Source organism: Brachyhypopomus gauderio, unplaced genomic scaffold (genome assembly GCF_052324685.1).
Source record: "Brachyhypopomus gauderio isolate BG-103 unplaced genomic scaffold, BGAUD_0.2 sc65, whole genome shotgun sequence".
Classification (NCBI taxonomy): Eukaryota; Metazoa; Chordata; class Actinopteri; order Gymnotiformes; family Hypopomidae; genus Brachyhypopomus; species Brachyhypopomus gauderio.
The window spans coordinates 267,408-294,224 of record NW_027506886.1 but is presented as its reverse complement, the minus strand read 5'-3'; the positions used below and the strand labels follow the sequence as shown (position 1 = coordinate 294,224).

General features: G+C 43.9%; 2 protein-coding genes across 5 annotated transcripts; both read right to left on the bottom strand.

Moving 5' to 3' along the window:
- Positions 1-164: 164 nt before the first annotated feature.
- Positions 165-7,136, bottom strand: hpdb (4-hydroxyphenylpyruvate dioxygenase b). Its single transcript, XM_076989083.1, has 14 exons — positions 7,027-7,136; positions 6,845-6,871; positions 6,540-6,602; positions 6,065-6,169; positions 5,878-5,920; positions 5,713-5,795; positions 4,831-4,920; positions 4,499-4,602; positions 4,241-4,318; positions 1,987-2,149; positions 1,708-1,779; positions 1,498-1,620; positions 1,107-1,223; positions 165-900 (listed from the first exon to the last, which is right to left on the bottom strand). Exons 1-14 carry the CDS (start codon positions 7,027-7,029, stop codon positions 790-792), a joined length of 1,182 nt encoding a protein of 393 aa, XP_076845198.1. The 5' UTR covers positions 7,030-7,136; the 3' UTR covers positions 165-789.
- Positions 7,137-7,682: 546 nt separating this feature from the next.
- On the bottom strand, positions 7,683-26,065 carry LOC143490393 (carbonic anhydrase 12-like). 4 transcript variants are annotated; one of them, XM_076989111.1, is made up of 10 exons: positions 25,204-25,458; positions 24,978-25,042; positions 16,182-16,226; positions 15,151-15,189; positions 14,759-14,932; positions 13,832-13,977; positions 13,617-13,709; positions 13,045-13,108; positions 12,789-12,946; positions 7,683-10,765 (listed from the first exon to the last, which is right to left on the bottom strand). In XM_076989111.1, the coding sequence occupies exons 4-10, from the start codon at positions 15,179-15,181 to the stop codon at positions 10,559-10,561; spliced, it is 873 nt and encodes a 290-aa protein (XP_076845226.1). In that variant the 5' UTR covers positions 15,182-15,189; positions 16,182-16,226; positions 24,978-25,042; positions 25,204-25,458; the 3' UTR covers positions 7,683-10,558. The 4 variants fall into 4 exon arrangements, with proteins under 4 accessions (XP_076845226.1, XP_076845225.1, XP_076845224.1 ...); XM_076989110.1 differs by lacking the exons at positions 16,182-16,226; positions 25,204-25,458 and adding an exon at positions 25,972-26,065; XM_076989109.1 differs by lacking the exon at positions 16,182-16,226 and having other exon boundaries at positions 25,209-25,458.
- Positions 26,066-26,817: the final 752 nt, after the last annotated feature.

Here is a 26,817-nt window from a genome sequence, read left to right as displayed (position 1 = left end):
CGCAGATATTTTTCATTTTGTTGAATTTTGTCGACACGTCCTCCGTGAACTACGATGTGTAGTTCATGACATGGTGACGTTTAATACAACATTTCATTTTCATTTCGTTTAATACAACATTTCATTTTATAAAACAATACATTTTGATATGTCAGGACCTAAAATGGCTTTCCCCCTCCATAGGCACCGTCACCTTACCCACTTTAAAATGTATTTTTATTTGTTTGATTTTAAATGAGCTAGCCTCAGCTAGTAATGCTGCCGCTGTTTTAGGCCGTAGCATAACTAATTAAATGAAATTGGATTTTTATCCTTGAAAAATACAACGGCTTTCCATAGTAATTCTGTTGTACTGCTTGATTTATACAAAATAAAACATCTACTTTTACAACCCAAGGCACCACTGTACGCGTAAACCAGCAGCTACAGATGCACCCTCATGTGCCAAGTGCGCGCGCACGAACAAGTCAACCTTTACAATATTTGTATTGTATATTTTTATTAATACTGAGGTATTCAAAAATGTTCTTATGATTGTACTACTGCCTTTTGAAACTATCCCCAGTACTAAATTACTTTTTTTTTATTATTACATTTTGAAAACATAGCCTACTTGTATTCCGTTACAACCCAAATATAGTACTGTCAGCCATAGGACAGAGGAAACGAAATAGCAACATGAGTACAAAATATTATAGATGAGTGAGGTGTCTAATAGCCTATTTTTAAAAAACGTATTGGCCTCGAATTGTATTATTTTAAAACGTATCATAGTATTTAATACGTGATTCAGATTTGCTCTGATGTTCCATTCGGGCTCAGGACAGTGAGGTTGCCTCTGGCACTCTGATCTGCTTCAATTGCCTCAAACAAAGCCTTGAAATTTCCTGCTCCAAAGCCCTGTAACCAAAAACAACAATATATTTGTTTTGTTGTTGTTATTTGTTTGTTTTTAAACACAAAGTCACACTTAAGGGTAGGCTATGTATATGGGTTTGAACAAACTTACACTGAGCACTCTAAAACAGGTTCATCATAAAATCTCCTTGTGTTAACTTGAAACCATGACAACCTTGATGCCTTTGCAGATGCTGAGGGGTTCTCACCTGGTGGTTGTGCCTCTGTATAACCTCCAGGAACACAGTGGGTCTGTCTTGAACAGGTTTGGTGAAGATCTGGAGGAGGTAGCCATTATCATCATAATCCACCAGAATGTTCAACTCCTGCATGATGTTGCGACCATGGAATCGTGTAGATGCAGACAGAGAAAAAGTAAAATGGTGTTTAGTTTCATTTTTAAAAGAAATCAAAGAGACCAGCTCAAGACCAGCTCAACCGCACAATTAATGTCATTTAATGTCAGAAAATTGTCTTTCTGTAAGGTACATTTTTGGTGTAAGACATTGGCGTGGAATTCTTTCCATGTTTGGGGAATGAAACCTATGCCACCACTATCCAAAGTGGTGTATGTGATTTTGAGTATACGTGTGCACTGACCTCCAAGATGCTGAGATCCTCAGTGATCTTCACCTTGGAAAGCTTCAGTTTCTCCTGGAGCTGCTGGTAGTAGGTACTGGGCACGCTCATGAACTCCATGCCACGCTCCTTTAGATTACGGATCTGCAGGCAGAGACAGGTGCATGAAAAATGCTCCCAGAACCAGAATACAAACTGGTTCAGGGCAGATGATGCATACTGTGTACTTACAGTGTCAATGATGTGTGAGGTATTCATGGCTATGTGCTGGACTCCTGGACCACCATAGTATTCTACATACTCCTGTACTCACACACACACACACACATACACACACACACACACACACACACACACACTCAAAAATGTATGTAAGCACTGTATGGTGGGTAGCATGTTTGTGTGTGTGTGTGTGTGTGTGTGTGTGTGTGTGTGTGTGTGTGTGTGTGTGTGTGTGTGTGTGTGTGTGTGTGTGTGTGTGTGTGTGTGTGTGTGTGTGTGTGTTCCTGCCTGGATCTGGGACTTGCGTTTGCCCATGGCTGGCTCATTGATGGGCATTTTCACTGTCTCTTCGTAGTTGGCCACCACTATGGAGCGCAGAGCGCTGAACTCAGTTTGAAGCTGTTTATCATCTACTGACCAGAACCTGTGGAACAGCAGGTTCTTCTGGTACCTGCATGTAGGCACATACACACACACCCACAGACACACACACCCAGAACAAAAGCAAAAATGGAAACCATACTTGACACAATACTGTATGTAAAATTTAAATGGACTGCAGTGGTTGAGAGAAGAAAGAATGATAATAATTAACTGTATAATTAACTAGCAGATTCAACTCTGCAGCAGATCCCAGTAAGACAAAGCCCCCCCACCCCACCCCACTGCCCCCCTCCTCTCTGTCTCAGTCAATTGCTGCAGCCCCACCACTAACTGCCTCCAGATGCAGTTTAGAGTTTTCATCTTATGCTGAGTCATGGCTCCATTAACACACATAATCCTGAAGAAAACACGCCATGAAATGTGGCCAACTCCCTCTCCCTCACTTCACCTCCACCTCCACCTCCCTCACTTCACCTCCACCTCCACCTCCCTCACTTCACCTCCACCTCCCTCTCCCTCACTTCACCTCCACCTCCCTCTCCCTCACTTCACCTCCACCTCCCTCTCCCTCACTTCACCTCCACCTCCCTCTCCCTCACTTCACCTCCACCTCCCTCACTTCACCTCCCTCTCCCTCACTTCACCTCCACCTCCACCTCCCTCACTTCACCTCCACCTCCCTCTCCCTCACTTCACCTCCACCTCCCTCTCCCTCACTTCACCTCCACCTCCCTCTCCCTCACTTCACCTCCACCTCCACCTCCCTCTCCCTCACTTCACCTCCACCTCCCTCTCCCTCACTTCACCTCCACCTCCCTCTCCCTCACTTCACCTCCACCTCCCTCACTTCACCTCCACCTCCACCTCCCTCACTTCACCTCCACCTCCCTCTCCCTCACTTCACCTCCACCTCCCTCACTTCACCTCCACCTCCCTCTCCCTCACTTCACCTCCACCTCCACCTCCCTCACTTCACCTCCACCTCCCTCTCCCTCACTTCACCTCCACCTCCACCTCCCTCACTTCACCTCCATCTCCCTCTCCCTCACTTCACCTCCACCTCCCTCTCCTTCACTTCACCTCCACCTCCACCTCCCTCACTTCACCTCCATCTCCCTCTCCCTCACTTCACCTCCACCTCCCTCTCCCTCACTTCACCTCCACCTCCACCTCCCTCACTTCACCTCCATCTCCCTCTCCCTCACTTCACCTCCACCTCCACCTCCCTCACTTCACCTCCACCTCCCTCTCCCTCACTTCACCTCCATCTCCCTCTCCCTCATTTCACCTCCACCTCCCTCTCCCTCACTTCACCTCCATCTCCCTCTCCCTCACTTCACCTCCACCTCCCTCACTTCACCTCCATCTCCCTCACTTCGTCTCCACCTCCCTCTCCCTCATTTCACCTCCACCTCCCTCTCCCTCACTTCACCTCCACCTCCCTCACTTCACCTCCACCTCCCTCACTTCACCTCCATCTCCCTCTCCCTCACTTCGTCTCCACCTCCCTCTCCCTCATTTCACCTCCACCTCCCTCTCCCTCACTTCACCTCCACCTCCCTCACTTCACCTCCACCTCCCTCACTTCACCTCCATCTCCCTCTCCCTCACTTCGTCTCCACCTCCCTCTCCCTCACTTCACCTCCACCTCCACCTCCCTCACTTCACCTCCATCTCCCTCTCCCTCACTTCATCTCCACCTCCCTCTCCCTCACTTCATCTCCACCTCCCTCACTTCACCTCCCTCTCCCTCATTTCATCTCCTCCTTTATTACTCCTCACACTACAATATAAAACAATCAGGTACTTCCATCCCCTCTTAAACCATAATTAATATCTCTCTCTCTCTCTCTCTTTCTCTCTCTCTCTCTCCAGTTCTCTCATCTATCTCCAATTCTCTCTCTCTCTCATTCTTCACCATGGATATGGCTCCACTCAGGGGAGGAGTGCCATGTGTATTCTGATTGGTCGGGAGTGGATGGGGAGTTGCCCCTATGAGACCTGCCCTCCGCCGATGCCCTGTACGCCTTGCTGGGTTTTGACACTCAGAGCTCTTGCTCTTGTGGTCCATAGTCTGCTGTCTTTTTGCTGGTCTGAAATATGGCTGTAATGGTCCCTGAGAAATGAAGGTGAAAGAAGTGTTAAGATGGTTTCTCACCACTCCACCACAGACACCATCTCGTCATCTGGCTGGTTACCCACCACATGGTCGATGAAATTTAGTTTGCTAATTGGTCTGTGGAAAGAACAATAATTTTAGAAGAGAATGACTATGTACAGATACCATAATGAAGCAGAGTTGCTCGGTGACACAAACCCGGTGATTGCTAAATGACACATTTTAATCATGTTAATTAAGACATTTATAAGTTTCCAGAAATCCCAATTGATGCCGTGATCAGCCTCTCTCACTCACAGCTTATCCAAAAGTGGATCATGGGAGAGTGGTGCATGGAATTCTGGGAGAAAGAGTCCGCTGTAGCCCTCCCTCTCCACCAGGGTGTGTGTAGTGTCCCCATACTGAAGATAAGGACACAAGAAGCCAATTATGACTACAAATGCAAATAGAAAAATACATTTTACTCTTAATGGACCTTCTGGGATTATGATACATTTATGTGGGACATTCTCACCTAGCTTAGTAACTGTTAAACATTAATAGACATTTTATTAAGGACATTTGTGTGTCTGCTGGAAGTTCTAAACACTTTTTCTCTTTATGGTCCTCAGTGAAGATGTGTAGCTTACTGTCTGCACTACTGCCAACTTCACCCTTCCGGACTTGTCCTCCACAACATGAGGATCTTCAATGACAGTGGCACCTCGCTCTCTGGCTTTCTGTTCAGTCACACACACACACATAAACACACATAAACACACACGCGCACACACACACACACACACACACACACACACATAAACACACACACACACGCGCGCACACACGCGCACACACACACACACGCGCACACACACACACACACACACACACATAAACACACACACACACGCGCGCACACACGCGCACACACACACACACACACACACACATAAACACACACGCGCGCACACACACACGCGCACACACACACGCACACACACACACACACACACACACAAACACATGCACACACACACACACACAGATAAACACACACACACACACACAAACACACACACGCACACACACACACACGCACACACACAAACACACACACGCACACACAAACACACACACGCAAACACGCACACACACACACACACACAAACACACACACACACCACACACAAACACACACACGCACACACACACACACATAAACACACGCACACACACACGTACACACACACGCGCACACACACGCACACACACACGCGCACACACACACACAAACACACACACACACACACAAACACACACACACACACCACACACACACGCACACACACACACACACACACACACACCACACACGCACACACACACACACACACACACGCACACATACAAAACAGCAATTTTTTTGTACAATTTGCAACATCATATCTATTCTATATCTACTGAGCAAGATGTCAAGAACCAAACCGAGAACTGAATTACTGGAACTGAAAGGTGAGGTTTGTTTTCACCTGCACCAGGTAGTCACAGTCCTCCACAGTGAACGCAACGTCTCGGACACCGTCTCCGTGTTTCACCAGGTGATCCCCCATCTCTGATCAGATCAATTAATGAGCCACTATCATCATGTAAATGTGAGTCTCAGTAATTCCCAACTGGTAAACATCCACTCTTACCTTTATTGCCAGGGTTCAAAGCTGAGGAAAATACAAAAATAATCTACACCAGAAAAGAACAGAAGGGTTGGGCATTAGGATTAAGGATAATATATTTAAACACTGAATTAACTTTAAAAATCGCAATTCTGAAATCATATGCTGTGATAATCATCGGGTGGATGTCAGAAGGACTCGCAGTGCTCGCCTTTCCCTGCTTGACCACATGGGAGACCACATCACGGCTGCCCGTCTCCAGCCCACGGTAAGCCAGCGGCTCGAAACCCATCTTAGTGCAGTAAAAAGATGCCGCCTGCAGCACAACACACGGGATCCAGTCACAAGAAAAGCAAAGGTGCACTCATGAGATAAAGTAAAACAGGCTTCTTCAACACAAACCCCAACAGCGCAGCGTGGGAGCAGACACAAGCAGCAATAATTATAGTGATAGCACCCCCATGCGGCCAATTGAGAAAAAAAACCTCAATGTGGATCGAATTAGTGAGATGCTGCAGCTTTGTAGCTATTAAATAGTTGTTTTCTCCACCCCTCATGACAGCCAATGGCATCCTTCTCTACAGAAACTCCTCCAAGCCCCAGAAGTTTAGACCATGGCGTGAATTAAATAGATTTCTAAAAAATACACACACAGAATAAAGATATGGTTGCCAAGACAAGCTCACCTGTTTGGCGTTCCCAACCCAGAAAGTGATGTGGTCAAAACAAATGAATTTTCCTTGTTCATGCTTATAGGAGAAAATTAAACAAGGAAATAAAATAAGTATTCAATGCAATAATAAATAAATAAACATATGAAGTTAAATCTCATTGCAACGAATGTAGGAATCATTATAGGTTATTCCAATGTTTATAAACTGAGATTGGTGGTAAAAAGAATAATTTGTAATAATAATAATAATAAAATGCAATAATAAATTGTAATTTGAAATTAGACAAAATCCGAAAACAAAATTATTTAGACACAAACCTTTTCACCTTTGTCTGTGTAAGAAGTCTAGGGGGGAATGTGACAATATATTTGAGTTTTTCAGAGTACTTCAGAGATGTGCGTGATATGCATCGTATTTTGAAATAATAGGCATAGTTAACAGAAAAAATAGCGAATAAAAACGGACGAATTCAAAAGCGAAGGGAATAAAGTTACGTTACCATGTTGAGGTCCTGGGGCGTCTTTCTGAGACAGAACTTTGGTCCGGGCCGGAATTTAAATACCGGGCAATTCCCCGCCCCTGGCGCGCGGAGACGACAGGGCAGATGTAGATGATTTAAAATGTCGTTTTTTAATTTCACAGATTCATGTTGTTATTTACATGATGTGCGAATCGTCTAATTGGTTCCACAATTAACCCGAGATTGCAATAATCCGCAAGAACACGACCCATAATCAATGTGTTATTGTAGATTTATAAGACTTGCAGGCCTAGTCTACAGTACAGAAATAGCTCCTCGATATGATCACTTAAAGTTCCCCAATTCAGCATTTAGTCTTTTATCTATTTTTCAGTGTAATCATATTTTTCCAGTTTTTTTTACTGGTGTGCAGCTGTCTACGGTGGAGAGGAGGTGCAGCGGTTCTTGCATCTCATTGGTCAGCGTGGCGCACTATACAGACAAAACTGTGTGTATACATACACACACACACACACACACACACACACACACACACACACACACATATATATATATATATATATATATATATATATATTGATACCATCTATCTATCTATCTATCTATCTATCTAATAATAGATAATCATTAACATTGTTATGAGCAAAGCATCAAGTTTGCTGGCTTTGTCTTATACTGGGAGGTATATTTAATGTAAGTAATAACATGAGTTATTTGAAAGAAGTCCTGGTTTAAATCTTCGTGTCTAGCAAAGTCATTGTGAAGTTGACCAGACTCCTCCCAATCACACCAGTCAGGGCTAAACATGCAGCATTTTCAGCATCAGGACACACTCAGCCACTGGTTTATTAGTAATACCAGTCACCACAAATTAAGACTGTTTATTAGTTTATTAGGAACGCCTCTCCAGCCAGGGCGTTCTGTTCTGTAGTGCCCAGTGCTCCAACTGGGACCATTTGCAGTACATACAATAGCACTATGCATTTGCTTGCCTGTATATGTGTGTGTGCATGCATCCCTCCGTCCATCGGTCTGTGTGGTAACATAAGGGCTGTGGTCTCAGAGGCGTACGTAATGGAGTGGGGATTCTAATGAAGTGGATCGTGAGTGCATACTGTACGCTCTCCACCTCAGTGGCACATTCAGCAGCACGGCAGCGTGTGTCTTGGGACGTCATTATCGGAGGTTAAGCAAGATTTCATGCCTGCTTTCGTGGGCCGGCGAGAACAGCACGTTGGTCTGCACTAGCATATGTAGTTGTCTTCAGGCAGGCGTGACTTATCGTTGGATTCCCTTGAGTCGACACCCACAGAAACAATATGTACTACTGTATCTGGAATTTAAACACGCATGTGTGTGTGTGTGTGTGTGTGTGTGTGTGTGTGTGTGTGTGTAGTGCGTATTTGGGGAATAGATGTTCAAGAGCACATGGGAGTGACTCCCTCATGCAGAGTGTGTAAGTGATGCAGTAAGGGGCTGATTGGGTAGGTGCAGCTCTAGAGGGACAGAGTCTGTTAGTATCTCAGTCCCTGCTGGTCGTCCTGACACTCAGACAAAAAGCACAGTTTAAAGAAGAACGGCAGCCAGGCAAACGTGAAGAGAGGAAGAGCAGGTAAACAGAGAAAAACAGGGCTAAACAGAGGTAAACAGGGTTCAACAGAGTTAAGCGGAGGTAAACAGAGGTAAACAGAGGCATGAAGATCAAGTCAGACCAACAGAGACGCATTTAGGGATCATTTAAAAGGAGAAAAGAAGTCAGCTTTGAGTCAGCATGAGCACGGAGATCGGAGAAGGGGAGCGGCCGCAGGAGGCGGAACGAAGAACCGGAGAGGAGGAGGCCCATCAACAGGGGAGCGAGGAGGCCACTGCTCCGTTAACCCCCAAACCAGCCGGAGGAGGCCAGGAGGAGAGGACGGCGGCCCCGGCGGACACTGCGGAGACGGGAGAGAAGGGCAAGCCTCCCAGGGTGCAGTCGGTCTTCTCTCTGGTGAGAAGTCAGATCCGTGTTCAGTCCGGCCTGGAGTCTCGCCGCTCAGGGATGCTGCAGCTGGTGCAGCGGGTCACCAGGCAGCTGGACCGAAGCAAGGGGGAGCAGGCTGGATCCGTACCCGACCCGGAGGCCGCCGCGCCGGGGGAGGAAGTAGTCACGGGCCCGGAGGCGGAGGGAGGGACTGTGGAGGAGGAGGTGGTGGTGGTGGAGAAAGAGGGCGAGAGCAGAGAAGAGGTGTGTGTGGCACTCCTGCAGGAGGTGCTGCACGGCGTGGAGTCCCTGAGGACCGAGGTGCGGGAGGAGATGCGGCTTCTCCGGCAGGAGGCGCAGACTCACACGGAGCAGGCGCTGCTCGCGCTGGAGACGCGTCTCGTCCACTCGCTCCGCGCTCAGGCGGCCGCCGCCCCGGCCGTGGCCCTCCCCAAACCCCACCCGGCTCTGCTCGCCGACGTCAAGAAGCACAAACCTCTCTCCATCCCCCCACTGGGGACATCCAGGAGACGCACACTCAGCCGCACGATGACCACTATCACTGCCAAAACGTGCCCTCCACCCACTATGGGCCCCCGCTCCATGTCAGAGCCCCTGGGGCCAACAGAGGCCAATCTGCACTTCTTACCGAGGGGAGCAGACCCCCTGGGGGTGTCACTGGGGCCCCTGCCCCCAACGCTACCCCCCGCACAACAAGGTAAGAGGCCTCTTCGCGGTAAGACTCGTGCGGGTAAACCAGCACCATGACACACGGCCAGGGTTCACAAAATTAACCTCATGGTTTCTGTACCTAAAAGGCTCAGCAGTTTGTAAACAAGGCCTGAAGACTGAGGAACCGAATGAGTTGCAGAGACGGTGTTCACATTGTACTGTTGCACTGTGGTTGCGGGGGTGAAGGTCCCGGTATATGAACATCACTGAGGCGTTTCTTCCATGGTATTTTTCACCCCTGGACTGAGGACCTAAGAACCTAGCAGAGAAACCTCATTTTATCTGAGAGGAAAAGAAGCCTGACAAACACACTGCCTGTCTCTCAGGAGACAACCAAAGCATTGGAGATGATGAGAGAAACTTCTCTGTACTGAGAGAAGTGATCCCAGCAGGGTACGTATCTGCATGCTGCTCCAACAGCATGTCCTAGAACCAGCAAAAATAGATGGAAACATATAAAACATATATTCTACTTTGCTTTGTGGTCAGTCTTGCTTTTCATAAACTCTTGTTTACTTTTTATTCTGGCAAAACTGTATGGTTGAAATTATATCCTATGTGAAGTCTGTTCTGAATATTTAATGATAGTCCAAACTTTGTCAATAAACTTTGAAACTTCAACTTCATCCACATTTCTATGCCATTGCTGCACTGTGACATGCTACATTCAACAAAAATTCACAATTTAACCAAAACAAATAAGAATGAAACACTGTTATAGACCACTCAGGATTTTCTGCCATGTAATCCCGTAATCACAGGATGAAGTGAATTATTAAACATGAACTGAACTCTTTGTAAAGCAAAACAACAACAAAGCCATCAGGCCAGTGCAAGGGAGACGTTCTTGTACTCAAATCACAGCATACAGGACAGGAGGAAGATGAGGAGGGTGTTGAAGACTCCGGCCGGAGAGGCTCCTTGGGATATGAGTGCAATGCTATCAGGAGCGGCGAAGACCTTTCTCATGGCGCTGGACTGAACAGGACGATAGTTGTTCACTAACAGCTTCGGTCTTGGGTCGTCTTTATTAGAGTAATACACACTAGTAGCGAACCCCAAGTACTGTAACAGAGAGAAAGACAGACAAATATAAGGGACCCCTCCCCTCTAAGAATAAACTAACAAATACAATGAATGAAAACAAAAAAAGATGGACAACGTGGTCTATGCAATACATAGTAAATACATGTTTACATTTACACGTAAAATCTGCATGTCATTTATGCATGCGTATTCCCCGTGGTCCTACAATTATTGAACAGGGTAATGAAAACTGGTACGATTTGAGCTCATAACTAAAAATCATGTGTTTGAATGTGAAATAATCCCTCTGTTACAGAATGTCTCAAAAGCATGGCCATGAATGATACAACTGAAGTGAAAGAGATCATTTTATCTTAGCCAAAGGTCTTTTTAATCTAATTAAATCAGGGGTGTCAAATTCATTTTCACGACGGGCCACATCAGCATAATCGTTACCCACGGAGAGCCATATGTAACTGATAAATGTACCTACTCCTTAATGTTAAATAACACTGAATCATTACTTATTCAAGTTACAAATATTACATTATATCTTTACATAGATGTAAAAAAAAAGTTTGCTTGTTGCTATTTATATATATATATATATATATATTAGGGTTGGGCCGATAACGGCGATAGCGGCCCACCACTAATTAAATTTAACTCGCTTGCAGACCGTTTTTATCTGTATGTATATACAGTATATAAGAAAATCGCATCAATGTGGAAACACGGCAGTGTCGAGATGCTGTCACTTCTCTGGTAACAATTGTGGGAAATGTAGTTTTTGGTCACTGCACGTTTTTTTATAATTTTTATTATTTTTTTGGACAATTAGGCTTTTTAAGCTCTCATGGGCCATATAAAATGACCTGGCGGCATTTGGCCCACGGGCCGCGAGTTTGACACCTGTAAATTAAATGAACAATCATATTCCAAAATGGGGAAAGTGCACTGAGGACAGATCAAATCACCAAGATTATGGACTATGAACGCACAGTGAAATACAACACGTGCAAAACAAAGGATAACATCATAAAAACCACTCAAAACTGCATGGGTCCCACATAACATAAGTGAGCAAAACTGAGTGATACGCTAACATGTTATTTTAGACATTTTACATTTTTATGTACATTTGTATTACATTTTTAATGAAGAAATCTTATAGAATACTACTAAAAAATTGTCTGAATTCACTGATAAGATGTGCTGTTGGTCCAAATATTCTAATGAGTGTAACTGACATAAGATTCCCAGCCTGCTACACCAGCAGGACTACACACAGTGGTGCAGAAAGTACTGGCTCACACAGGCCAGTAAGGCAGAAACACACAGGCCTGTGTAACGTTTCTGAACAGCGGGAGTGACGCAATTGCAGGATTTTGAATATTTATTGTATGTAAGGTAACAGAACACTAAACCACACCACAACAGACAGAAAGGGACTATGCTAAACACAGAGGGGAAGATACTACCAAACGGGTAAGCAATACAACTTAAAAACCAGACTATACACGAGAACATAACTCAACAGGCCAGGCAAACATGACGAGAGGGGATACACAAATAAGGCACGAATACTAGGGGGTGACTAGTAACAAGTAACACCAAACCATGAACTAACAGACAACGAGCGAACTAACAACAAACACCCACTAACGACAAGAAACACAATACAATGGAAGATCAAACTAACAAGAAACAACTAGCTGAATAGGCAAAGAGACCAGAGAATCACAACAGGGAAGACAAAGACAGAACTAACCATACCGGAACATGAGGAAATGAAGGGAAGACACAGGTTACTGAGCTTGGAGGGGAGCATGGCAGATACAACAAACAAAGACCGACACGGGAGTAAAACACCACGGGGATTAAATACACTGAGACAGGGGAGGTTAACGAGACTCAGGTGCGGGCACTAAAGACAGGGGTGTGACAGACAGAAGGAGAAATCCTGGGAACGGGGAAGTTGGGCAGGGCCAGGGAGGAGGGAGGGGCTGGATGTGACAGCCTGTTTGGGGTCATCTGCGTCATTGTTTATTTATTTACGTACCTGCTGTCTGGAGATGAAGACGGGTTTCTGAAACACAATCCACTGCACCGTCTGGAGGCAGGGCGGCCTAGTCTGGCTTCCACTGTAGCGGAAGAAGCCGTCTGTGCCAGTGGGCATCAGCTCCATCAGTGCTGGAGGGGTCACGTTTACAGAGGAACCTGCAAAAACACAACATGGCAGTACAGCCGCAACTAAAGATGAGTTTATATGTTCAAATGCAATTCCAGAGACACTAACTGTGTGTGTGTTTACATACCTGGAAAACTCAGGCTATGTACAACATCGGATATGGCTTTAAAAGGCACATTCTCTTCACCAATCTGAGAGCAGAGCATGTTTTTAGATACCACACACACACACACACACACACACACAAACACGCACACACGCACACACACACACACACACACACACACACACACACACACACACACACACACACAAACAAACCCTCCCTCTTTCTCCCTCTGTCCTCTTCATTAGAGAACCTCAGAACCACAGTGAACCTCAAAGTTAAACTTCACCCTGGGTACCAGCCCCTCGTGTTAACTTGTGCTAACGGGCCGCCCAATGGAGGATGGGTTCCCTTTTGAGTCTTGGTCCTCCCGAGGTTCCTAATCCCCACTATCATAGGGAGTTTTTCCTTGCCACTGTCGCCTTTGGCTTGCTCATTAGGGATCTGGACCCATACAATTGTAAAGCTGCTTTGTGACAACATGTGTTGTAAAAAGCGCTATATAAATAAATCTGACTTTGATTTAGACTTTGTGTGATAGTACTGCCAGAACACTGGGTGATATTACATCAGTGAAGACTGGGTGATATTACATCAATGAAAACTCCCAGACTGGCCAAGCCTGCCTGCTCCCATGAAGCTGTGAACACGTTGTCAAATCCAGGAGCCACACCCACAATCTGCATCTAACAGACAGACAGGTATGGATTATTTTCCAGACAGGCTGGACAACAGAAGAGACATGCATGAACGTGAATGAACACAAGCCACTCCGACACCATTTCAGTGATAGTGTGTGTGTGGGTACCTCCATAGGGAACCTGCGTTTGTTGAGTGTGTGCTCTGATCCGTTGCTGTTTCTGGAACCCCAGTGGAACCTCAGCTCCACAATCCGATACTCATTTTTTAACCAACCGCCTGACACTTTCATACCTTCCTGAACCTCAACAACAACTAAACACATACATTCCCACATAAACATTTACTTCCTCGGGCCATCTAACTTGGATATCAATATAATAGAACCCCCGGAAGTCGATGGTAATCCATTCCGGAACTCGCGTCGACAACTGATGCGGTCGAGTTCTGAATCGAATTTCCCCATAAGAAATAACTGAAAACCAATTCATTGGTTCTCGACCATAAAATTTTTTTTTTTACCATAAATTTCCCTATTTCCCTACAAAAATTATCAACAATTACACTCTTAGGTAAGTAATACTGTATAACGCTAATGTTTTAACAAAATAATCTAACATATCCAATGAATTCCAATGCTAAGTCCGTCACACGAATGTGTTTTTCATACTTTCATAACTTTTTCATAACATGTATTGTTGTTCTAACCGTTTTCCTCTTATGCTTTTCTGCTATGTCTTTCTTGGGACCAATGTTTTTTGTCTAAATCAGTACAAAAAACAACAAAAATACAGCAAAAGCTTGAAGCACAGCCTCAAAATGGTTTCAACCCTATTGAACAACAACGCCAACTAACAGCATGTGACTGAAGCACGAACTGTATTTTGTTTACAAAAGTCACATGAGTCGGGTCAGATTCCAAAGTTTTGTTCGAGCTCCGAGACAAAATTTTCTCGAATTGTTGCATTGAACTCCAAATATGTTGAGTACTGAGGCAGTCGAATTCCGGGGTTCTACTGTATACATATTCTTCTTATATTCTATATGTATGTTCTGATTACCACAGAGACCAGTGGAGAGCTAATGTAGAGGGTACCTGTATCCCGGATATTAGCTATTACCCAGGAGCTCTGCACCACATCGAAACCTGTGAAACTCAGAGGTGGAATACTCTCATTCTTTATCACCCTGGCATTGAAGTCAATGGGAGAGTGGTGCTTGGTATAATCTGGTGTGCATGAAAAAAATGTCTTGCTCCATTCATAAGGATCTAGTCAAACAAGCACAAGATCAAAAGGAAGAGACCTTTGTCTAAGACACAACACATAAAAATTCATAAAATCCCTTATTGTCAAGAACAAATTCTTTAACAAATTATTTGTTAAAGAAAGAAATACATGCTCAAACATATTAATCATTTTATTTGAAGGTGACTCGTGCTGGTTCATGCTAAAGACAGATTGGACCTGATGAACGTTGTTGACTTACTGCAGTAATCTTCGCTGTAGCAGTAATCCATAGTAGAAACTAAACGAATCAAGGAGAACAGGTAATTAGTCTGGGGAAGTTGTAACGCAGCATGCGCTGCGGAGCGAGGGGACGGACACAAACGCTGAGAAGAGCGAGATTTATTACAGGGCATTCCGTAATCGTCGTCAGAAAAGCAATCAGGGGTCATAATGGGAGGGCAGTCCAAATAACAAAGATACACAGGCATGACGAAAACAGGGAAATATGAACAAGGCAGGGAAAAACAGAGCACATGAATAACAGGCAAACAGCAATACAATATGGAACATACCACGAATAACCGACAACGACATAGGAGACTCAGGGACTATAAATACACAGAACCTAAACAAGGAACAGGTGATAACAATGACGACAGGGGCGTGGCAGACAATAGGAAATCATAGAGACAAACGAGCAGGGCGGGATGAACGGGCAAGGAACACAGACACAAGGGAACCCGGAGTGACAGCTAGGAGAGGGGGGCGTAGCCCTACGTGACAGAAGTCATGGTTAGTAGAAGGCAAAAGACACAAGGCAGCAGCATGTGTGGCAGACCAGCTTTTGTTTTCTGGTTTATTTGTCATAGTAGATTAGTAGATTAATTAATGACTTTTGACATAAGAGACCACATACACATGCACGAAATACGCCAGATTCTACGTGGTTTTCAGTTCTAAAAATGTGCAGACATCTCAATTCTCCCAGAAGTTGCGGGATACATATATCGGCTCACTGATGCTTGCAAGTTAGACAAAATCTCCTGGATTGTAGAACGCGCGGCCAAGAGCACATGCGCATACACACATGCACGCAGCGACATAGACTTTCCGGCGTGTAAAGCGTGGCCGAGGCAAAGGGAGGGTGTAATATATATATATATATATATATATATATATATATATATATATATATATATATATATATATATATATACACTGCTCAAAAAAATAAAGGGAACACTTACACAACACAATGTAACTAAGCCAACTATACTTTGTGAAACCAACCTGTTCAGTTAGGAAGCAGTACTAACTGTGAATCAATTTCACCTGCTGTTGTGCAAATGGAACAGACAACAGGTAAAAATGAGAGGCAATTAGCAAGACACCACCTATAAAGGAGTGGTTCTGCAGGTGGTGACCACAGACCTTTTCTCTATTCTCATCCTTTGTGGATGATGTTTTGGTCACTTGCATTTTGTCAGTTCTCTCACCATAGAGGTAGCACGAGGCGGTGTCTACAACCCACAGAAGTTGCTCAGGTAGTGCAGCTCATCCAGAATAGAGGGTTTTCCATCCACCGAGTTTTTGCGCATTTTGAAAATGCGCATGAAAAAAGCTGGATGGAAAAAGACCAAAATTCGAAAAAAGCCCCAAATATCGCAAAAAGATTTTTACGCTAGGAGGAGGTGGAAAAGTTAGACTATTGCATCGCCAAAATTCGGAAAAACTGGATGGAAAAGGGTTTTTCGCATAAACGATGACGTATCATGCCTCAAGTCATGTGGTTCTGTACATGATCGCGATGTAAAGATGGCAAATGCATACAAAAACAGTTCTGGAGAAAGCAAAAATTGAATTTAACTTCTCCATGTATAGAAAAGAAAAAGAAAAAAATGTTTCAAAACCTCAAAGTGCAAAAATGCGTAACTGCCAGATGGACGTAAAACCACTATTGTTTGGCGTCCTCTCACGTGATCTAAAGTTTATTCGCATAACTGTAATGAATGGAAACAAGGCTTAATTCGCATTTTTTTCTGCCGAAACTTGGAAATTGCGCATTACTTTTTTCGAAAGGTTTGGATGGAAACCCGGCTACAGACACATCAATGCATGCTGTGGCAAGAAGGTTTGCCGTGTCTGTCAGCACAGTGTCCAGAGCATGGAGCAGATACCAGGAGACAGGCCAGTACACCAGGAGACATGGAGGAGGCCGTAGGAGGGCAACAACCCAGCAGCAGACCTGCAGGCCACTAATATCCATGTTTCTGCTCAAACTGTCCAGGTGGTATGAGGACCACAAGTGGGGCTTGTGCTTACAGCCCAACACCGTGAAGGGGGATTAGCATTTGATAGAGAACACCAAGATTGGCAGATTCGCCATTGGTGCCCTGTGCACGGATGAGAGCTGGTTCACACTGAGCACATGTGAAAGACGTGACAGGGTCTGGAGACGCCGTGGAGAATGTTCTGCTGCCTGCAACATCCTCTAGCACAGGGGTGTCAAACTCATTTTCACTGCGGGCCACATCAGCATAATCGTTACCCACGGAGGGCCATATGTAACTTATAAATGTACCTACTCCTTAATGTTAAATACCTCTGAATTTATTACTTATTCAAGTTACAAATATTACAGATATATTTGCGTAAATATAAAGGTTATGAAACCCACATTACTCCATCAATCAACGATCAAACTATCCAAGTGAATAAAGAAAAAATTATCAAATATATCACATTTACTTTGTTCAAAACTTGAAATATCAAATAACTGAAAATAGCGATTGTGCTTCAAAAATGCTCCCTCTGAAAAAGACTGAAGCACGGCGATTTCTTCAGCCACAACAAAGCAGCTTTTACTGCCGTTTCGTTTGTGGTTGTGAACACATTCTGTTGCGATCGCAGTTTGTTTTTTAATTCTTTGACAGTTCGTCGTTTTTCTTGATGGCTAATTTTGGCATACTTAGCTCCGTGTTTGGTCACAAAATACCGATGTATATTGTACTCTTTGACAACAGCTACCACTTCATACCCGTTTTTCTCCTTGAAGCGCAAACATCGCTTCCCCATCTTTCTTAAAACACCCTTCTATCTGCATCGATGCTTCTCTTCTTGGATTTCCCAATTACACTTATTGGGAAAATCGCCTTGATATGGAAATGCTGCAGTGTCGAGATGCCGTCACTTCGCGGGTAACATAATTGTGGGAAATGTAGTTTTTGCTCACTTTTACCTTTTTTTTTTTTGACAATTTGGCTTTTTAAGCTCTCGTGGGCCACATAAAATGACGCGGCGGGCTACATTTGGCCCGCAGGCCTTCAGTTTGACACCTGTGCTCTAGCATGACCGGTTTGGCAGTGGGTCAGTAATGGTATGGGGAGGCATTTCTTTGGAAGGCCGCACAGACCTCCATGTGCTAGCCAGAGTTACCCTGACTGCTATTAGGTCCGGCATGAGATCCTCAGACCCATTGTGAGACCATATGCTGGTGCAGGGGCCCTGGGTTCCTTCTAATGCATGAAAATGCTAGACCTCATGTGGCTGAAGTGTGTCAACAATTCCTGCATGATGAAGGCCAGGCCTGCTTGTTCCCCAGACCTGAATCCAATCGAGCACATCAACGTTCCATCTACCAACGCCACGTTGCACCGCAGACTGTACAAGAGTTGACTCATGATTTAATCCAGGCATGGGAGGAGATTCTTGAGCCTCATTTTAAGTTTTGAAGTTGCATCAGCATGTCATTTGATATTCCACTTTGATTTCGAGTATGATTCCAAATCCAGACCTCCATGAGATAATAATTTTGATTTACATTGATCATTTTTTGTTATTTTGTTCTCAACGCATTCCACTATGTGACAAATACAGTATGTATGAAATGGCACAGAATGGTTGTAACTGATGGCATGTATGATCAGTGTCACACTTCTAGCATGACATTTAAACACTTCTAACACTGTCAGTGAGCAAATAGGCTTGTAGCACGAGTTAGCGATGGGCAAAACAGTTCTTTTAGATTAACTGAATCATCAGTTCACTAAAAAGATTTGTTCAAAAGATTCGTTCACCGAATCGTTCGGTGCTTGGCAGGACTCCGACCCACCTAATGACGTAATCGTGGCTCCGCCCGTGCGCGAGGGCCTCGCGTGCTGTCACTTCGCAAAGTCCTGCACCTCTCGAAGTTTGTAAACTTTGCGCGCGCCGCAATGAACAAAGTCATGTTTGCCGGGTTCATACACCTAAACAAGGTGGAAGCACTTGTACGCAGGGCCGGCGCCAGGACATATACAGTGGGGGGGCATCAGAAAATTTTGGGGTGGCGAACGTAAGTTGTTGACCGGGGGGGAAATCGATCGATTGCCAGTGGTTAGCCCCACAGCGAACTAGTAACTCATTGAATCATAAATATAGATCAGATGTAAATAAACCCTGAACCCTGAATAATTTGGTCTTATTATTAAGGGGGCAGGACACTTCACCTGAGGGGGTGATGCCCCCTTTCGCACCCCCCCGGCGCCAGCCCTGCTTGTAAGTCACTTTCAAGGTCCATTTCTATATTTCCCAGCACGTTAAACTTAATTAAGTTAAACATTTATACATATACCCGAAATGATTCAAAATAATTCGCTTTTTTATCACATTATTTAAACGCCCAAACTTAACGTCTTCACGTTCTCTCATGTTTCGTCCTGGAATTACAAGAGGCTCGTATTTGTTAACGTAATACAAGAGAACTGTTCAGTCAGACAGCTATTTGTTGTGAAATGAAGTAATTACAAGTTCAAGCATTTTCAAGTACTTTAGCATACATTCCAGCACTTTCAAACCTGGAACACAATGCAACATTAAAATTCATCAGGTAAATGTTCCTTCACCTGTTTTTGATAGGTGTTTAAACTACCACATATCGTTTCGGAGAACACTGCAAAGAATGTGACATGTCAAGTATAAACGCCTCCGCCGCTCGCGCGACGTGTGCGGAGTCACGCGCTATGGTCACTCGCGAAAGTATCCAGCCTTAACTGATACACGGCTAAATGGTTCATGTTTCCGTTTAGTTCATGGCCTCATGGAACAGGAGACGAGAGTGTTGTAGAAAATTTATAAATAAAAAAATTGCAACTAAATGTTGGATTTATTATAGGAAATATAAGTTACATTACAAATACAGTAATCCCTCCTTTATCGCATTCTGGAGATTCCAGAACTACCCGCAATAACCGAAAATAGAAACTATATTAAGGCTTTATAAACCCTCCCCACACCTTTACACAAACCTTTCCCATTCACTTAATAACCATTCCCACACTGTTCTGTGCATGTGTGCTTATCCAGCGAGCAACCAGTCGTGTTGTATACAATCTCATGTAGGCGAGTAGCGTCCAGGGCTGGACTGGAACAAAAAATCGGCCCTGGCATTTTTGGTTTAGACCGGCCCCTCATAATTAGCGGAGCACAACCGACTTGTTATTTATGTATGTGGGGTACGACGTAGAAAAATAATAATAAAAAAAAATACTGGTTAAAGTCATTGGATTCAATCTTAGCATTATTATTAGGGATGCACCGAAATGAAAATTCTTAGCCGAAACCGAAAACCGAAAATGAGGAAACCAAGGCCGAAAGCCGAAAACCGAAATAGCCTACATTATGCCAATTATTAGTAACATTGGATTTATGGCTAACCTCACTAAAATCAAGTCATTGCTATTCAAAGTATAAATCAACTACAAACTTTGATTTGAAAATATTTATTTAGCACTGACATTACAGTAATGCATATTATAAAATAAAAATAGTGGTGGGCCGTTAACGGCGATAACGCTGACAACGGCCGACCACTAATTAAATTTAACTCGCTTGCAGACCGTTTTTATCTGAGAGGATAAATATATGTATTTTATATGAGTTAAATTTAATTATAACTGACTGGCCTGAAAGATAAAAATAAATTCTCTCATAAAAAACGTGACATGAGTTGCAACAACATTAAACAGCTCAGGTAAACATGCTTCTGAGAAATGTCGTCTGCTCGGCAAAACATAACGGGGCTCAATGTGCTCTATTAGCCTACGATATCCCACATCCTCTACGACAGAGAACGGCTGATCGTCTAAGGCAACGAATTCCATAATTTTTGGTGTAATGTCTTTTGCCTCGGCGCCATCACTGGAAAACTTTTTTGCTAGCTTTATCCAAATAAGCGCGTGCAGGTGGCGATTTTTGCTTGCGTCATCACAGCACATCGTTTCGGCCGTGTTGTTTCGGTGATGAAAGTATTTCGGCCGAAAACCGAAAATGCACATTTAAGCCATTTCGGCCGAAAATTTTCGGTGGCCGAATTTTCGGTGCATCCCTAATTATTATATCACAATCACTTTTATGATTTTATTGAAATCATCTCTAATATGTATTTTCTGAATATCTCTGATATAACAGCTCAATTCTAATTCTTCTAATGTCTTAAAAGCATTTGACACCGTTTTACTCTTATTCAGTGTGGGCATATCTTTTGCAATTATTTTGCAATCTTTTATATTTTTTTTACACTTATTGCAGTCATGCTTAAATTGCAAAACTTTTATTTATCATTTATAAGTTTTAAAATCTGTAATTTCACTTGTTTGAGTTTTTAAAACACATTGAACCACAGCAGAGGCTATAAATACAAACTACTATAACAGCCTTTCAACACACCTTTAACCTAAATATCTAAAATGCTATTAGGGCTGCACGATGAATTGTATTTTTATCGTTATCGCGATGTGAAGTTTCACGATAAACACATCGAAAGAGCCACGATAACTCCTTGAATAACAGCAAACTCAAATTGCATTATCCTCGTCCAGCAATAGAGGGAGCTATTCGCGCTGCAGACTATGATCACGTGACGTAAGTAGGCAAGAGGCAGAGTGAGGTGAACACGCTCATCAGACACGCGATTTGGTTTAAGCCTGGTTTACACTTGACGCAGCGCGAGGGTCCGCAAGGCGAAAATAACGTAATCACGGTGGCTTCGCCCGTGCGCGATGGTCTCGCGCGCTGTCGATTCACGAGGTCGTGCACCTCTCGAATTTTGTAAGTTCGCGCACGCCGCGTCTCAGCGCAATGAGAACAGTCATGTTTGCCGGGTTCATACACCTATACAAGGTGGAATTAAAGCACTTGTACGTCACTTTCAAGGTCCATTTCAATAATTTCCAGCTCGTTAAACTTAATTGAGTTAAATATTTATACATATACTCTAAATGATTCGAAATAATTCGCTTTTTTTATCACATTATTTAATGGTTGTTTATTTTCAAAACGCCCAATCTTAACGTCTTCACGTTCTTTCATGTTTCGTCCTGGAATTACAAGAGGCTCGTATTTGTTAATGTAATTACAAGAGAACTGTTCAGTCAGACAGATATTTGTTGTGAAACGAAGTAGTTACAATTTCAAGTACTTTAGCCTAAATTCCAGCACTTTTCAAACCTGATACACAAAGCAACATTAAAATTGGTCAAGTAAATGTTCATTCCCCTGTATTTGAGGTGTGTTTTTTCTATACTACTAGGCCTACATATCGTTTCGGACAACACTGCAAAGAATGTGACACGGCAAGATTAAACGCTTCCGTCGTTCGCGGAGGTGGTGCGAGGTGTGCGGAGTCGCGCTACGGTCACTCGTGAAAGTATAAACCTAGATTGAATCTATTGTTGAATAAACCTGCAAAATATTTGGAATTATTCTGGATTCATTACACAGTAAAAAAAAACGAATTAACGTGCTGCTGTTCAGAGAGACACTACATCTCTGTATTTTAATCTTAATTTATCGTGGTTCACATCGATATCGGGATATCCAACAATGTTATCGCACATCGTAATTCTAGTCCATATCGTGCACCCCTAAATGCTATGATAGCCTAAAATGGACACTTGCTGCTCATCCAACACTTCTCAGTCTTGACCATTTGCTATTTTATCAGAATAAGGGCGCGTGGCTGCTAGATTTTGGGAAGTATGCTAATTAATTAATTAATTAATTAATTAATACTGATACTAATCAATGGCCATTGCTCATCATTCTCATGTAATAAAGTCCCTGTGTTATCCTAATGTTACTACCTGCTTACGTACTACACTTTCCCTCTCAGTCTGTCCCTCGGTTTCTCTTTCACAAGCCTGCATCTCTGGCTGCTGCTCTCCCTGTCTGCTGCTGCTGTCTTCACCTACAGAGGACGCGGACGCTACAGCAGCGAACATGTCTGTGATTTTTACACATTTTGTAGCATCTACATTGAGACTCTTCAATTTCTTCGCGCATAACTTCTCCGCACCCCCTTTCTGCCGCTACTGTTGCTCCATGCTGTCTCACCTTTAACAACGCGCTCAACACTGAACGTAGCGGGAGTTACAGCGGACCATGCAGAGAAAGGGTGGGGCCGCTTTCGTCCTGTATCCTGATTGGTTCAGTCCACTGTCTATATTGAAGATGGGCCAATGGGCCTCTAAATTGTGGGCCGGTCTCTTAAAAAAAAAAGGGAAGAAAAAAATCCATCGGCCCATGAGGACTGTCGGCCCACCGGGCAAATGCCCGGTATGCCAGATTACCAGTCCATCCCTGGTAGCGTCTCAGGCAAGTGATGCTGTTTCTCATTTCCGAGAGTAAATATGCACTATTTACTGTAATTCGTACTATTTTATTATTTATAACATTCCTGGTTAATTGTTAGAATTAATACTTACAATATATTTTTATACATTTTGGGATTGTGTCATGTAAAAAAATCATAAAATATATTTATTTTCCTCCGATCAAATTCCGCAGACAACCGGCGAAAAAGTTAATTATTTTTCCCATTAATATCTTGTAAAATCCCGTGAAAGAGTGAATTCACAAAAGCTGAAGCACGAACTGGCGCAGGATCACTGTAACATAATACAAAAAATAAGTATGACCTAACCTACAACTGAGTGCAAAATAAATATTAAATTAAGAGCAACATTAAGATAAAAACTGTACATTCCGAAGAAAATATGAACTTTAATGTGCAATCTAAAAGAAAATGTGAGTGAGTGGCAGTGCAAACGTGAATCACGTCCTTATCAATAGTTCTCTGAGTGACAGTACGTTCAGTGAACGAATCAGAGAGTGAACAAGAGCCCTCAGTTCATGAACGAATCAGAGTGAACGAGAGCCCTCAGTTCATGAACGAATCAGAGAGTGAACGAGAGCCCTCAGTTCATTAACGAATCAGAGAGTGACCGAGAGCCCTCAGTTCATGAACGAATCAGAGAATGAACGAGAGCTCTCAGTTCATGAACGAATCAGAGAATGAACGAGAGCCCTCAGTACAGTGAACGAATCACTGAACGAATCACTGAGCATGCGCAGTTCCCTCCAGATTTGCGGGCGATTCGGTGATTCACAGACCACACTGCAGTTCCCCTGCCGGCCTGCACGGTCGCTACTGAGCTCGATAACTGAACCGAAAAATGAATGAATCAGCTGAGGAAGTGATTCGATTCAGTTCATTCACTCAAATGATTCGTTCGCGAACGACACAACACTAGCACGAGCACCAGAGCCGGAGTGGCTAATCTGGAGATTCGGGAGGATTCCCGATGGGCCGGCTCATGTCAATCTCTAGTTTGGGCCGATTGGGAGGGAAAAATAATTTTGGGTCGGATTTGGACATGAATCTCCCGGGCTGAAAAAGTGGCCCACTCCGGTCCTGACGAGCACCATCATAAAATCGACTAAGTGACTAAGTACAATGAAGGTTTGCAAAAGAACCTAGGCCAGTGAAGCCTTCGTCATAGCCCAAATATTAAAAAGTTATGTGTTGTTGTGTTAAAAGTAAAGATTTGTTATTACCCATATCCTTTGGTGGTGTGTGTGAGATGCTTTTTGCTATGGTTTAAAAAAAATAAAATTAGTTCCGGCGACACCTCCCTGAAATGGGTTTTTACAACCTGGGGTGTCTGAATGTGTCTAGTAATGTGTCTGCTGTCCACATACCTTTAGCTGTGCATTGCCCCCCACAAACACATTTGACCTGTGCAGTGATGTGTTATGTTTTCTACACACCTTGAAAAGCTAAAGCCATCATGTTGAGTGAAAGTCCGACGAGCAGCCTCGGCATGGCCATCGCCCTGAAGACGGAGACGGAGACTAGCTAAACTCCTGCAGTCGCTCACCAAAAGCACCAAGATTTACATGACCAAGGTTTAGATTACAGGCCTAAATTAAAGTACAGGTCAGTTAAAAATTAAAGTAAATAACACAGCTAATTTACTGCGTTGTCATGTATTACCGTACAGATTAGCTGGTCAGCTAACTCAGTTGCAGTAAGGAGCCGTGAGACCGGTTAGACACCGGCACCGAGACACGCGTTACGTGGACTCATCTACCGGCCACACTCCACATCCGCCACACCCCGGTACTACCCAAAACTTTACGTTAACGTTAACAGCAGCTGGACCGGGACGACGTGACTCCGTCCACTTAACGGGTCCGTTATTACCGCGTGTCCCGTGACCGCGGAGCAGCGTGATGGAGGCGGGATGAGTGTGACCGCTCACCTCTCCTATCAAACTGAGCAGAATTATGATGATGATATTGATAAGTGAACCGGTACACTGTTTAATCAGTTTATTTTATTGTTTTACCCTTAAAGGCTGCAGCTTAAAGCTTAAAGTTCGTCGTTCTCGGCCTTTCCAAGGCAGTTCCTGGGTGGCAAGCTACGTGGAAAACCCAGAATTTTAATGTCACTGTAAAATGGTGTATGAAATTATGAAATGAATTAAATGTGTGTAAATAGGCCCTTTGACGTTGGGTTATGCAGAGAAAACATGCGAGATATGTCGAAAAAGTTGAAGCAATTATTATTATTATTACAGTTTACACAGACATTTTAATGTCTTTGATGTCATGTGCTAAGTACAATCGTTAAAAAAGAATTGTCAGATTTGTTAGTTTACTTTAGGATGTGGGTGCTCTAAAAATATTTTTATACCATTGTGTTGCATTGTCCAACGTCCATACCTGTCAAGTTTTTGATTTAAAAATAAGGGAATATTACCGCTGGTTGCTGCGAGCATTCCCACCAGCCCAACCAAGGTCCAGGACCCCTTATATTTTACACGAAGTCTTCATTCTTGTGGTAGGAACACCTTCTGTCTCGTTGCATTCATCCAACTCTGGGGTGGGTTTCCCGAATCGTTCGTAGCGCTAGGTACTTCTTAACCTCGTACGTTTCATAAGAGGTTACGAAGTACTTAGCGCTACGAACGTTTTGGGAAACTCACCCCTGATTTGTAATCCATCTCCGCCACGCAGGTCCTGTCTAGCCAGGCTCACTCTATTACACCATATTACTGCCACCATTGGCCCCTCCCTACTGTCAGTCATGTCTTTGTTTTGGTTTCCTCTTTGTTTTCAGTAGTCACGCCCCATCGCTTAGTTCTACTCCCAGCGTTATGGTTCTCAGCCTCATGGCTGGATTACTGACCGGGCCAGTGGGGCCAGCGCCCAGGGGCCCTTGAGGTCAGGGGGCCCTGGCCAAAAACTTTTTGCGATGCCTATCAACATATATGGTACAATATATTTTTATTTCCGAGGGCCCTCCATTTTAAGGATCCTCTGACTATTAGGGACTTTGACCCCTAGCCATGCTTTTGGGGCCCCTAGCCATGCTTTTGGGCCCTAGCCATGCTTTTGGGGCCCCTAGCCATGCTTTTGGGCCCCTTAGGAACATGGATGAGGCGTTGTGGCACTGCTCTGACTTCGACTTCTGGCTATTAGGGGTCCTAGGAAAGAGGGGGGCATATTTTAGAGGGTCCTGGTTATGAGAGCCCCTACCAGGGGACCCTAGAGAAGAGCAGGGCATACCATTAGAGGGCCCTTGATCACAAGGGCCCCTGCTATG